Raw genomic sequence first — 13,836 nt, 5'->3', positions numbered from 1 at the left:
ATCTGGTTGGCCACTCTAAGAAGAGGATGCTAAACCAGATGGGCCATTGGTCTGATCCAGCAGGCTCTTCCTATGTTCTTATGCCAGATAGTGCACAAAGGACCACGGATTCATTAGAGTGGGCAGGGGTTGAGGTTAAAGCTTGCACTACGCAGAAATAGCTGCACCATATGCAAAAATATTATTTAGTACTTCTTTGATTTATCCATGAAAAGGTCTCGGCCGCCGAGACCACATAACACCAGTCTTGAAAGACCTACATTGGCTCCCAGTACATTTCCGAGCACAATTCAAAGTGTTGGTGCTGACCTTTAAAGCCCTAAATGGCCTCGGTCCAGTATACCTGAAGGAGCATCTCCACCCCCATCATTCTGCCCGGACAGTGAGTTCCAGTGCTGAGGGCCTTCTGGCGGTTCCCTCACTACGAGAAGCCAAGCTACAAGGAACCAGGCAGAGGGCCTTCTCGGTAGTGGCACCCGCCCTGTGGAATGCCCTCCCACCAGATGTCAAAGAGAAAAACAACTACCAGACTTTTAGGAAACATCTGAAGGCAGCCCTGTTTAGAGAAGCTTTTAATGTTTAATCGATTATTGCATTTTAATGTTCTGTTCTGTTGGAAGCCGCCCAGAGGGGCTGGGAAAACTCAGCCAGATGGGCGGGGTATAAACAATAAAATAATAATAATAATAATAATAATAATAATAATAATAATAATAATAATTCTCATGGGTCAAAGGAGGAAGCTTCATTTTTTTTTCTCCAGCCTTGTTGAAGAAAACAGAGATCCCCATAGATATGGGACAAAGTCATATATGTGAGGTCACAGTATGTCTTTGATGTGGATTAGCTCAACAGATACTCAGGTGTTATAAGTAGCAGTAGATGTATTCATTATTAAATATTATTAACAATGTATCAATAATACATTCTTGGTAACATTGCTGATGATGACTCAAGTTCTTGGAGATACTGTGAAGGGTCAAGTCAGTGATGTGAATCCAATTGCTCATGTGTGGATTTGCCCAGTGGAAATCTTATATGAGGCCTAACCTTAGCTGTTGAAAGGCACACCCCCTCCTCCCCAAATCCCAAGGGATTTGTGCATTCTCACCAGAGGACCTAGGGGGGCAGAGTGCACAGTCCTGACTCCAGGCGTCTCCATAGCGGCAGCAGCATTCTGTGTACGTGGTTCGTTGCCCCAGCAGTGGCTCATTGCAGATGTAGTTGGAGACACTCTGCCAGCAGATGTCTAAGTGAACGTCAAGTTCATCCACATCATCTGCCGGTGAAAGAAACAGAAAAGCCATCGGAGCTACAAAACCTGCTTTTAGAGACCATTTTGCGCTGTAGTCAGAACTGCACTCACCTGCGCTGTTGGAAACATTGACACAGCGGTTGCGGCTTGCATCCAGCACGAAGGGAAGGCTACAGAAGCAATGATAGGAACCAGCTGTGTTGAGACACTTGCCGTTTGCACAGGCATCTTCATTTTCACATTCATCAAGATCTGCAGCCACAGAAGCGCAGCAGAAAAGTTGACATCAGTAAGACTGACCTCTTTGACCCTCTCACACAGAAAAAGATCCCCCCCATCAGGTGTACACAGAATTTCGGGGAGTAACTTACTTACTCCATATGATGCTTAAAAGAAAAATGGAGGGGAGGGGAGCACCGTTCCCTACAATTGTGTGGGCAATTCTACAAAGCACAGAAAATATATCAAGTAGCTAGAAAGAGATTTCTCACCAATACATTCAAGCTTGCTGGAGTCATAGATAAAACCGGCGCGGCAGAAGCAGGCATACCCTGGCGCTACGTTCACACAGTGACCATTACGGCAGACCTCGTGGCCAAACATTTTACACTCATCAGCATCTAGTGGAGGAGAGAGGTTTAATCAGACCTAGAAACCGAACAGTTAAGACCAATGGGGACCCTGACCTATTTATTCTCAAGGGTGGTGATTTTCAAGCTATCTATCTTCAGGGAACTCATTTCACACCTAACTTGCTATTGAACACCTGCCTGTTTTAGAGGATTCTGGGATGCATTCATTTAATGTGTGCTGCTGTGTTGGTCAGGCCTGTTGTGCCTCATCATAGTTGTGAGTGACTTTTAGAACACTTTCACCCTAGAAATTTACTGTGGCAAAGCCAACCTTTGTTCAGTCATTATTTTTACAGGGCATCTCTTTGACATTGTCAGCAAATCATAGTTCTTCTATACCCCCCCCCCCCAATAATTCTTATTTTTCTTTCCAGACTGCAAAAAAATATCCAAGTTTTGGGGAATCAACTAGAGATATTGATCACCTTAGTGCCAACTCTTCCCTGTTTTTTAAGAGGTGTATATTTTGACATGCACAGAGACACAATAGGTAGGCTATACTGCCAACACACCCCTTAACGGTTACCATTCCTACTGGTACCATTTTATCAGCAGGTTTTTTCTTTTTTCTTTTTTTTAAAAAGAACATGTTAATGACTTTTCATCTTTGTTTTCAAAATGTTGAAATATTTGTGCTTAAATATAAAGGTGTTTCAGTGTACACAGAGAAAAGTGTCATACCCCCCACCCCACAGTGTGAAAAACCTACTCCCAATTCTGCATGTAGCATACAGTGAAGAACAACTCCTGTTCCCATAATAAAGTTAATGGAAGAAATGGCCACATACAAAAATGATAATTCAGGCTGAAAAACCTTTCTAGATGGCAAGTATCAACCATGAGTTTTCAATTCTCAACTCAATACTACTACTAAATCCTGCTGCAGGAAAGATTCGACGCTTTTAAACCTTACTCCTATTACACTGAAGGTTTATTATATTCGGTGCTATTTTTCTAGAAAAAGAGGTGCTGGAACTCACCATGAACACCTCCCTCGTTTTCTTAGAATGGCACCTGAGAGGTGCTGAAAATGTGTTCCAGTGAGTTCCATTATATTCATACAAGTGAGTAAACTAATCATTTTTTTGAAACATAAACCACCTCTGTATGTCTAATGCAGAAGGTTTGAAAAGCAAGAGAGGCAACTGCAGTCCTCCCTTCTACTTAATTCCTTCATCTTCTACATACTCTGATAAATTCTAAGACTTGCACGAATGAAAGTAGACCATTTTATGAGCACTTACAGCAAAATGATTTCTTTAAACTCAGTTCGCCTCCCTGGTCCTTTCCTAAGGCTCCATTAAGAACTCAATAGAGACTGCCTTGGTCAGTCAGAGGGGCTGCCAGATTTTATTTTCTGGCCTGATCTCTAACTATCTGACAATTTGTAGTTCACAGTCTTATTCTGTATAGAGCTATCCCAAGATTTATTGGTGATGTTGCCTACTAATCTTTCTTTCTCACAGACTGTCACAAGTAAGATTACAAAAGTTTGGGAGAGTATCGCAGATCTGTTGATTTAGGTTTTACTCAGTTTCTCATTTTTCCAATAATAAGTTCAGTTCACACCATTTCAGCATCAATTTGTGGGTTTTTTTGGGGGGGGGGAGCCTTCATGAAAATCCACACACCTGTTTGCAAGCAATTTCCCCTAATACAGTGCATTTACGTATGTTATTGTCACATATGTATTTTTCTATACATTTCCCCCTAATGCATTCTTGTATTCATTTGTTGGTTGAAGAACTGCATCAATATATTTGGAGAAGTGTGAAATTTGAAGGGCAGCTGTGTTTCTGTTCACATACTGGTTTGTGAAATGTGAATATGTGAAGGTTGTATTAACATGGGAACCAAAAACAACAACAGCACCCCATCCTTAGTCCAGATTGTATCTGTCTTCTCCCCAATTCCATGACTAATAGTAGCTTGCAGAAGGCAGCGGTATGTGTGTGTGGGGGGGGGGGAGGCTGTCCCAGCACTGCTGGCCCCCACCAGCTGCTTTTAAGTCAAGATACAAATGGTTCAGTTTTTAAGTCAAGATAAAAGTGGTTCAGAGTTCTGATTACAGATCTCCCACTCTGAAAGTACATTTGGCAAGGCATCCCATGTGAAGATTGTCTGCGTCCCTGCGGAGATGAAGTAGTCAAAACTTTGGGTCATATCTTTTTTGAATGCAATGTTCACAGAGAGGAATGTAACAGCAACCTTGCCCCCTTCTTAGGAACATCCCGCAAGGTTTCTGGAATGGCATCCAGAATATTTCTTGGCTAATGCAAGCAAGTTAATAACACAGTTAGTGGCCAAGTTCCTCTTCTCTGCTCAAAGGTCCCATAAGATGGTACTCTCATTTTAATTGCAATCTGTATCTCAGGTTTTTATCAATGTATCATATTGTATTTTAAATATGGCTATGCTTTAATGGTCATATTTTTACTTTGTCTGTTTTGTTTTAACAGGTCTAGGACCGTACAATAAATGACTGACTGACTAACTGAGTGATTCATTGAGATCTTCCACATCACACCTAACTTTGACCATCAGAGGCTTGATGGAACAGGTAGAAAAAAAGAAAGGGGTACCTGTGTAAGATGTCTGTCCAAAAATCAGCGTCCCTTCCACAGGGATATATCCTTTCCCACTAGGGCAAATGTCAGTATATTCCACTGGCAAAAACAGAGGAAGAAACAAGAAGTTCACCGGGATAGGTAGAGACACAGGAAGCATATCATTATTGCAGCACACAACTTGAACATGGTGACCTCTCTCTTTGACTGGATCTGGCAGAGAAGAAAACACTACAGAGCAAATGTCTCACCTGAGCCAACGACAGGGCATGGATGTGTCTCACAATTGTCTCCCCAGGCTGCTCCTTCTGTGCAGCAGCATTCCTCCTTAGTGGTGTTATTGGCCAAGACACTGTCACATAGTGGGATGTCACCAATATGATAGTAGCACTCCTTCCTCTCTGAGCTTCTGGGATGCAAAGATACAGGCCTTCCGGGTCCTCCTAAGTTTAGAGAGAAAATGTAGCGGTTTTCATTTTGTTATCACCCACTGATAATATGGGTGTCTTCATTAGAGTTCTAGGAAGGCTCCTGGAGTACTGTATCCATTGATTAAGAGCATCTGGTAGAGCATGGCATTCTCAAGATTTTACCATAAAAGTAATGCTGGAATGCAACCAATTTTTTAAAAGAGGAAGTAGCAAACAGCAGCATAGCCACCACCTCTGCAGTACAGCTGCCCTCTCCATGATGGGGGATGGGACATCACACTGCTGGTGTCAGATTGGGGATTATAAAAGTCTGAGTAAGAATAAAATTTAGGGCATGCATTTGGAGTCGTGCAGAAAAGCCTTAAGAACTCAAGTTTCAGTTTACTATCCTTACCACTCATCAAAAGATTTTGAGCTATGCCTTTTCACATAGGAATTACTGCATCCTTGATTGGACAAGATGATGACTGGTGGAACTATGTTCAGAAGTGATGTCATCATGTGCATAATAAATTGTTTTGTGACTCGGTTAGATCAAAAGTCTCTTTGAGCTTGTCTGATCAGCAGATCATACTGTTCACAGGGATTGTGCAAGATACTCAAATCTAAAGGTGAAGAACCTACTGCAGGGCTTCCTTTTATACAAACCCATAAAATGAATTTGTGGTTCTTCTTACTAGAAGTGTCTTGGATTCTGTCTTGCATTGCCCTGCCCAGCAAGTAACTCTCACCCATGTCAGCTCGGGGGCGGCATTCCCCTGCTTCTGTGTCGTAGTCCTCGTGGTCACTGGAACACAGGCACAGAAAAGCGCCTTCCACATTCTCACAAAGTGCTGTCCCACACACGGCAACCATCATCTCACATTCATTCACATCTGCAAGATACAAAATCTCATAAGTGGATTAAGTAGCCATACATCTGCCCCAAAGCTTTCTGATTTGCCATTCCTTCTCTTCACAACTAAACCTTGAAAATAAAATAAACAAACTGGGCAGGGCTGACCCAAGACATTTTGCTACCTGAAGCAGAGCAGAAAATGCTTCCCTATGGTCAAGCGGCACAGTAGCCAAGGCCAGTCAAACTCTTTGGGCATTGAAGAAGAAAACTCCACAAGCCACCCTCCTCATCTATGGCAGTAGAAGCACAAAAACAAGGCTGGAGTCCTAACCTCACTTACTCGGGTGTAAGCCCCACTGAATTCCATAGGGCCTACTTCCAAGTAGACATGATTAGGACTGCACTTTTATAAATTAATTTGCAGCCCTTTCCTAACACCCAGCATCAGCTTTTGCCTAATGGTAGGGCCAGCCCTGAAAGGCAGCCCATCATTTAATGGGTATTGAGAAATGTTCCTCATTTCTTAGCATGTTCATTCATTTACAGAGGTGTGATGGCAGCTGTACTGTGCTTTAAACAAGGGATTGCAACTTTACTTTCTCAAGTTTGGGCTCCAAGTGCAAATACATGTATAAGCCACTTTTGGGAACAAAGCAAATGGGAAGAGGCAGTTTCAGGGGGGGAAGCATGAAGGGGGGGAATGATTAGACCCCTCCACCACTTCTCTGCTCTTTTGCATCCCCTTGCTTTATACATAACACATGGGTCGTGCCATCATCACATCTTGTTACACCTTTAGAAAAGGAATTGATGAATCTTGGAGATTCATCTGGGGCTACTTTTGCCTGTACTGTAGTCCTATCCCTCCAGTATAAGGGCCTAATCACAGAATAATTTTTATTACTAGGAATTATGAGGGGCTGGATTTTTATGAGGACAGAATTTACAACAATGAGAGCAGAAGCATGAACAGATCTTGGGCCCGTATTCTGGAGAGCTGTCAGCATCTAGAAGAAAGAAGTAACATGGAACTAGTGATTCGTACCAATGCAGTCAAGGCCTGAAGGTGAGTTTTCATAGCCACGGTCACACAGACAATGGAACGAGCCCTCTATGTTGACGCAGAACCCATGAGTGCCACACAGAGTCTCGTTGGCACACTCATCAATATCTGCAGGGAAGAAGGACAGATGAATCAGCACAGTGTCTATTTTCTTAGCAAGCCCATCCCCACTTGTGCATCACAATCACAGGGTAGCAATCTTCCATCTTTCGCAATAGGGACATCTCTATTTCCTTGGTTGATCAGAAGTTTACGCAAGAATAGGAAGTATGGTAATTCAATGAACTATTTTGAAACAAACTTGACCGCAACACCATCTGAGGGTATTCAGAAAGATGAAAAGAAGAAAACAAAGCAAGCTGACATGTAGAAGAAGTAAGATGTCAAGAGGAATGGTCTGTTTTATGGGGTAAGGAATTTGGTGAAGGAAGAATGTGGAAAAATGAATGAGGAAAGAAAGGGAGTATAAGCAGAATTTGGTTAACAAAAACAAATTTAAAACACTGTGCTGTAAATAAGCACGGGTGAGTTTCAGATGGTTTCTATATGTTTGTTATAAAGTATGCAGGAAATATGTGACTGTATCAATGATGTTGGGCATAGCCAGGTCAAAGTAAACAGGTGGTCTGATGGTGCAAAGGTGCTCAACTAACTGAACTTAACGTTCTTTATTAGTTTTACTTGCAGAGCAGCAAGGAGGTTTTCGGACTTCACCACCATAAATGCATCTCAGAAACAGCTTAACACTGGGCTTGTGTTCTTTTCCTATGTAGATCACACACATACTTATGTGATAATTCTATACTGGACATTAAAAGAAACATTTTGTTGACTGGCACAGTATTAGCTAGATATTGCATTGCACTACGGAGAAGCCCTGAAGTGATGACACCAGTAACACCTGATACTGGGATGGGCAGAAAATTATCATGGTATTATTAGCTAAGGAAACAATATATGGTATATCTACATTCTGACACTCCCAAAATGTTAAGGAACTGGAGCTTATCTTTAAGGTATCAAAACAGTGCTGTCTCCAGCAGATCATTTCCCCTTTCACAACTACTATAGGACCAAAGTCCAATATTTACACTGCTCCCAGCCCCTGGCTATTTGATCTACCGGTAGTTTGCAACAGACAGAGAAAGAGAGAGGCGGGTTGGACAATAAATCCTAGCAGGCTATATTTTATTAAAGGCTCCTGGTTCTGAAGTGCCTATCTCGTGCATACAGCTCCTTAAGAATCTTCCTAAAAGGGAAAGAAAAAAGGTGGTTTCTCTTATTGCATTCGAAAAAGGCAGGTGCCTAGGCTTAATGAGAGCACAACAAGGGAGAAAGAGGCAGAAGAGTTTTGCCTTCATGTTGGACATGACTTTCCCCTCCTTTCCTTCATCGGCTGAAGTACTCCATTACAGAGGCTCTTTCTTGTCTTTTGAATGCCCCAGAGCTTCTACAGACATGGAACCCACCAATGCATTCGCCAAATGATGTGCGATGGAAGCCAGTTGGACATCCCATAATGCAGTGATATGAGCCCAAGGTGTTCTGGCATTCCCATGTGCCACACACGGCATCCCCGAATTCTTCACACTCATCCACGTCTGTAATCCAAGGGAAAGCATTTCAAAGTAAGTAGTCAGAAATACAAACATAATAAGGGAATGTACACACCCAAAGCCAAATGGAGTCATGGCAACAATGTACAACACTTCTATGACTACAGTGGTTGATGTGCAAGACAAGAGCCTCTAGCATTTAATGACTGCTATTTGCATTGAATATCACACTAGTTGGCCCTATTCTGTAGACACTTCTCCTCCTTTAGAGATCACTTCTTACCTATACAATTATCAGTCTCCTGGGAATGTTTGAAGCCAGTTTGACACAAGCAACTGTAAGATCCTTCTGTATTGAGGCATTGGCCATGCAAACACCTGGACTGGTCTGCACATTCATCTACATCTAGAGAAGAGAATATAATTTGGAAGGAGCAAGGGGAAGAGAGACCCTTGGGTTTTCCTGCATGATCCCCTCCCATGGTAGGATTTGGCACCATCACTATTGGCATGAAGGGTCCAAGAGGGCAGAGCAGCAGACCAAAGCCATTCTAGCATCTAGGATCTTACCTTGACAGCTGACTCCACCACCAGCATTTGAAAAGCCAAGAGCACAAATGCAGAAATAGGATCCATGGCTGTTCAGGCATTCACCATTGGGGCTGCAGATGCCACTGTCCAGGCACTCATTCAGATCTACAGGAGAGCAATGATAGTTACAGACAACTCGCTCAGACCAGCTGCTACTGAGTATTCTTATTTGTCAGCCCTTATACCGGTACATAGCCTTATAGAAAGGACAGCTCTTCCAAGTCCAGCAGCAACGCTCGCTGCATCCTGATGCTTATGCTAGCCACATCTTTTGTTTCTGGAAGGGACATTGTTCTATAGGAGCTTGCAAGGGTTTCCACAAGGGAAAATGCAACTTGGGCATGTTTGGCCTGATTGCATGGAAATGACTTTATTTAAGAGGAACTTGAATTAAGAAAGAATACAGAATGAAATGAAGAAGAACACAGAATGAGAACAGAGCCCGGATGGTAGACTCACAATACAAATGAACAGTCAAATGAGGAAAAGAAAAGAGGAAGTGGGTAAGGAAAGGGGAAGATCCACTGAATCCAAACATCTTAGTTAATTGTCACAGGCATGTGAAAATAGCTATGCCTTTGAGGCATTTCTTAAAGAGTTGGGGATGGGAAGGAACTGGATGATGTGAAGATCTGAAGATTTCTCCATCTGATCCAGAAGGGATGAGCCCTTTGACCAACCTCCTCACACAGAGGGCTGGGAGAGTCCAAGTCTACTGTTTAAATTTATATAGATGGGAACAGGTGCTTATCTTGACAAATGCTCCATTTATTCTCTCAATTTTTTTGCTGCCAACATGAACACTCTCCCAACCACTGGCTTGGAGCACCTTTATCCTACCATATTCAAGCTTGTGTGGCAATTTCTTCCTGAACCCTAGCTTGCACCAGGGCCACGTAGTCAGGAATGGGAAGCCCCAAAAGATACTGTTTGTGTTTTCCTTCTTTCCTTTCCTGAGCTAATGGTGAAGACGTGAAGACATGGCTCAATGGGAAACAAATGGACAGATCCATCAGGGAAGAATCTGCCATACCTTCACAGATGCTTCCATTGAAGAGCTCAAATCCAGTCCGGCAATGGCACCTGTAGGAGCCTGGTGTGTTTAAGCACTCGCCTCCCAGGCAGTGAGTGTTTGCATCTTCACATTCATTAATATCTGTCCAAGCAAAGGAAGACATGATTAATGGTAGAGAACAATTTGAACCCATTATGGAAAGCTGCAGCACTTAAACAAGGAGGGGAGGAACACAGGGTATAGAAAAATTGGTCCCATGTAGAGGAATTATGCAAGCGTAAGCTCTTTTTAAAACAAAAACAAAAACAAAAAAAATGCAAAGAGGAGATATTTACCGAGCACCTATGTGCAAGCTGTAGCAGAGGTAATTTATGTTAGTCAAACCCCAGGTCAATTTTTAGGAAGGTAACAAGCACACATTTTTCTCTCTCTACACCGTTGTCTTTGACCCATATTCTGATGAGTGGTATTCTTCTCTAGGTCAGTCTAATCTTTGAAGGAATTCTCCAGCATATCTCTCCCCCAGCTGCATCAGTGTCAGTCACAGGGGAAGGCAAACACAATCTTAGTCCAGTAAAAGAATAGAACGTGCAGTACTTTAACTTCCTCAAGGAACTGGATCTCCCCCCACCCCCGTGTGTGCACCGACCAATCCATCAACTAATTAAACAGACTCGCTTCCTTTCCTTACTTAAGGGCCATTACATGCATTCAGAAGAGATGTTACAGCTCCCCAGTGAGTGTTCCTGTGTGATACAACAAAAGGTTTTTGCAGATGTAGTGTTATTTGTAGATGTCCTCTTAAACCATCTTAAGGTGTGAACATCTAAAAGAATGTAACTTGTAAAGTAACACCAAGAAATTATCACACTTGTACCCAGTACTGCTCCTTAAGTGCATATCAATTTAGGTAATCACGTCAAAAGATTTCTCCCTGTAAACATATCTCATATATAAAAAGACTCCCACACAATCAATTACCGAGCTGGAGAGAAATGACAAAATTATACATCTCTTTATTACAGTCACAACAATGTCTTTTATGCATAACTCCTGAAGGTTTTACTCCCTATTGTAGAACTTAAGAGCTAGAATTAGGATGGATATTAGCTGCCCCTCCAGACTTCTTTTTTATTGTGTTCATTTGTTCCCATGAGGGTATACTGTTTGTGCCTGCAAAACATAGCTGCCAAGTTATCCCTTTTTTTAAGGGATTTTCCCTTATGCTGAAAAGGGAAAACTTGGCAGCTATGCTGCAAAAGTTTTCCAGCATGTCCTGCAACTTGCTGCTGAAATCCTGTAACTTTTTCGACCACAAATGTTCTGGGTCCTTTTTTGTCTCCCCTTTGTTGTACTTTAGTGCAAGAGTGCCCCTCCAGGTGACAATAACGTAATAACATTGGGGAAGCATCACAGAACAATTAATATGGTGGAATGATGTGTGGACAGTCCAAAATACACCCACCACCACTCTATTGTTGCATCAATGACATGTTGCTGAAAAAAAATTCCTTCAGTAGCACCTTAAAGACCAACTAAGTTTATATTTTGGTATGAGCTTTCGTGTGCATGCACACTTCTTCAGATACCAAGTGTGCATGCACACGAAAGCTCATACCAAAATATAAACTTAGTTGGTCTTTAAGGTGCTACTGAAGGATTTTTTTTATTTTGCTTCGACTCAGACCAACACGGCTACCTACCTGTAACATGTTGCTGAAAACACCCTTTAAAAAAAGCAGACTTGAGGGTCCCAATGAAATTATTTGTAGGACCCTGAAATTTCAGGAGGAAATTATTTTCCAGGAAGAAGGCATTGAAGCTGTACGCTATATACAAACACACTGAACATATATCTCTGGCACATTGCTAGGAAACAGCAGAAATTACAGAATTACAGCAGGCATGTGTTCCATCTTCCCCTGCTCCATAGCCCCCCCCCACCTGCACCCTTATAAAGCAGGGGCCCGTTTGCAGGGGGAGAAAATGCTAACAAAATGCAGTTCCCCATTTCGGCATGTCGCAGCACACAAGGATCCTGTGAACTGGTCAGCACACTAGAGGAAAAACAGCTCCAGTTCTGTTTGATAACGCAACCCATCTCACTGATGTCCAGCCTCTCTTCTTCATTTCTTGTTTGTTTTATTCTGTGGCCATTGCTAATATGAAGTGGCAACAAAGCCAGGTTTTCTACCAAGGGCAACTGCAGACAGTTTTCACTCTTGATTGAATGCACTTGTGATGCAACTGCTTCCAACGTGTGTTTGTCTCATTCACATATTATCTTTTTAAAGGTGTATTCCCATAATTTAATAAAACACAAGCCTCAAAACGCGATCTCTTTAAGGGGCAAGAGCTGTAGCTCAGTGGCACAACAGGTTTTATATGTGCAGAAGGTCTCTGGTTCAGTTCCTTACATCTCCAGATAAGGGCTGGGAAAAGCTCCTGCCTGAAACCTTGTGATCAGCGAGGGCTCGTCTATACAATTCTGCTTGTCCCACTGGGAAACCTGGTCTTTACTGCTGAATCAGAGCAAACATCAATCAGGTTTTCTGACCCAGGCCAGGCAGACGCTGAGGCAGCTGGGGGAGAGATATGCCGGAGAATTCCTTCAAAGATTAGACTGACCTCCTTTCTGCACGACAAGACCGTTTGCTCCAATTCAGTGGTAAAGAGCGGGTTTTCCTAGGAAAAGTGGGGACAAATGGAAAACCTCTCAGACCTGAGCTTTCTAAGCATGAAACCGAGCTAGCTGGACCAATGGTCTGACTCAAAGGCAGCTTCCCATGGACCTATAATGTGTGAAGTAGCCTGCAGTAAAATGTTACAGTAGTTTTTAGAACATGAGAAGAGCCTGGATCAGGCCAGTGGCCCATCTGGTCCAGCACCCCGTCCTCACTGTGGCCAACCAGGTGCCTGTGGGATACCTGCAAGCAGGACCCAAATGCTCTCTTCCAGCAAATGGTATTCGGAAGCATTACTGCCTCCAGTTGTGAACCACAGTTATGCAGCTCTGCTAGATATATCCTTATATAGCACACTCATCAACAACTGCAAAAGATTCCAGAGAAGACAAGTGCAGTCATCCACGTAGGAATCCTGTTTATCCAAACTGTAGATTATTCAAATATTTTTGATGCCCTTGGACCATCCGGAGAACAAAATATATCATCGCATGGACCCTGTTCTTGTAAACATGCGAGTTCCTAATTTTGAGTTATGTCGATTTTATTGAAGCTATGTCCTTCGGTTTCAGTGTGAATCATGGGTGTGTGGTTTGTTATTTACAGTACTTACATAGTGTCCAGGTTTGTACTTTATGCTTTTGACATGTGCAAGACAGATGTCTGCTTTATCGGGTTTTGGAAGATCGCAAGAGAAGCAAAAAGAACAGTAAGGGGGGGGAGACAGTTGGACTTGATTCTTTTATAATAATTGCTTTCCCATTGTTCTGAATCTTCCCTGTTTTAGCCCTATTCCAGGGAGGTGGTGGTGGGGTTTCAAGTGGCACTTTTGTTACTCTTAATTTCTCAACTACCGTTATCCCAGCCCCACCTTAAGAGGAGACTTTTATTTATGTATGTTTACATTTTCCATATCTCCTTTACAAAATGAATTGTTCAAGACAGTTCACGACAATAAAAAGCAATTAATCTTTGCTAATTTATTTCAATTGGCCTATTTAACCAGATAAAAGTTTACCTGTACTATATTTGCAAACACTTTGTTGAGTTGGTTGTCTGAGCCATTTTCACAATGTCCTCTAATTAATTGTGCATTCACTTTGGCTTTGTTAGTACTTTTTCTATTTTTATGTTGGTATATTTATATCCCTTGCACCCCAGCCTAATTATTCTCCCTTGGTTGTTTTGACACTGAAAATTCAAT

The 13,836-nt window shown here is 42.3% G+C and overlaps 1 protein-coding gene across 1 annotated transcript in view; it reads right to left on the bottom strand.

Moving 5' to 3' along the window:
* The window catches only part of LTBP2 (latent transforming growth factor beta binding protein 2), a 134,240-nt gene that overhangs the window by 4,903 nt on the left and 115,501 nt on the right, over positions 1-13,836 (bottom strand). Inside the window, exons 21-31 of the mRNA XM_035108559.2 lie at positions 9,967-10,089; positions 8,913-9,038; positions 8,626-8,748; positions 8,256-8,387; positions 6,769-6,894; positions 5,617-5,760; positions 4,706-4,897; positions 4,470-4,553; positions 1,747-1,875; positions 1,367-1,507; positions 1,112-1,279 (exon numbers count right to left, since the gene is read on the bottom strand). Of these exons, the coding sequence (XP_034964450.2) occupies positions 1,112-1,279; positions 1,367-1,507; positions 1,747-1,875; positions 4,470-4,553; positions 4,706-4,897; positions 5,617-5,760; positions 6,769-6,894; positions 8,256-8,387; positions 8,626-8,748; positions 8,913-9,038; positions 9,967-10,089 (1,488 nt within the window). The remainder of the gene's footprint in view (positions 1-1,111; positions 1,280-1,366; positions 1,508-1,746; positions 1,876-4,469; positions 4,554-4,705; positions 4,898-5,616; positions 5,761-6,768; positions 6,895-8,255; positions 8,388-8,625; positions 8,749-8,912; positions 9,039-9,966; positions 10,090-13,836) is intronic.

Source organism: Zootoca vivipara, chromosome 1 (assembly GCF_963506605.1).
Source record: "Zootoca vivipara chromosome 1, rZooViv1.1, whole genome shotgun sequence".
NCBI lineage: Eukaryota > Metazoa > Chordata > Lepidosauria > Squamata > Lacertidae > Zootoca > Zootoca vivipara.
The sequence above is the reverse complement of the archived record's forward strand: the minus strand, read 5'-3'. Positions and strand labels throughout refer to the sequence as shown.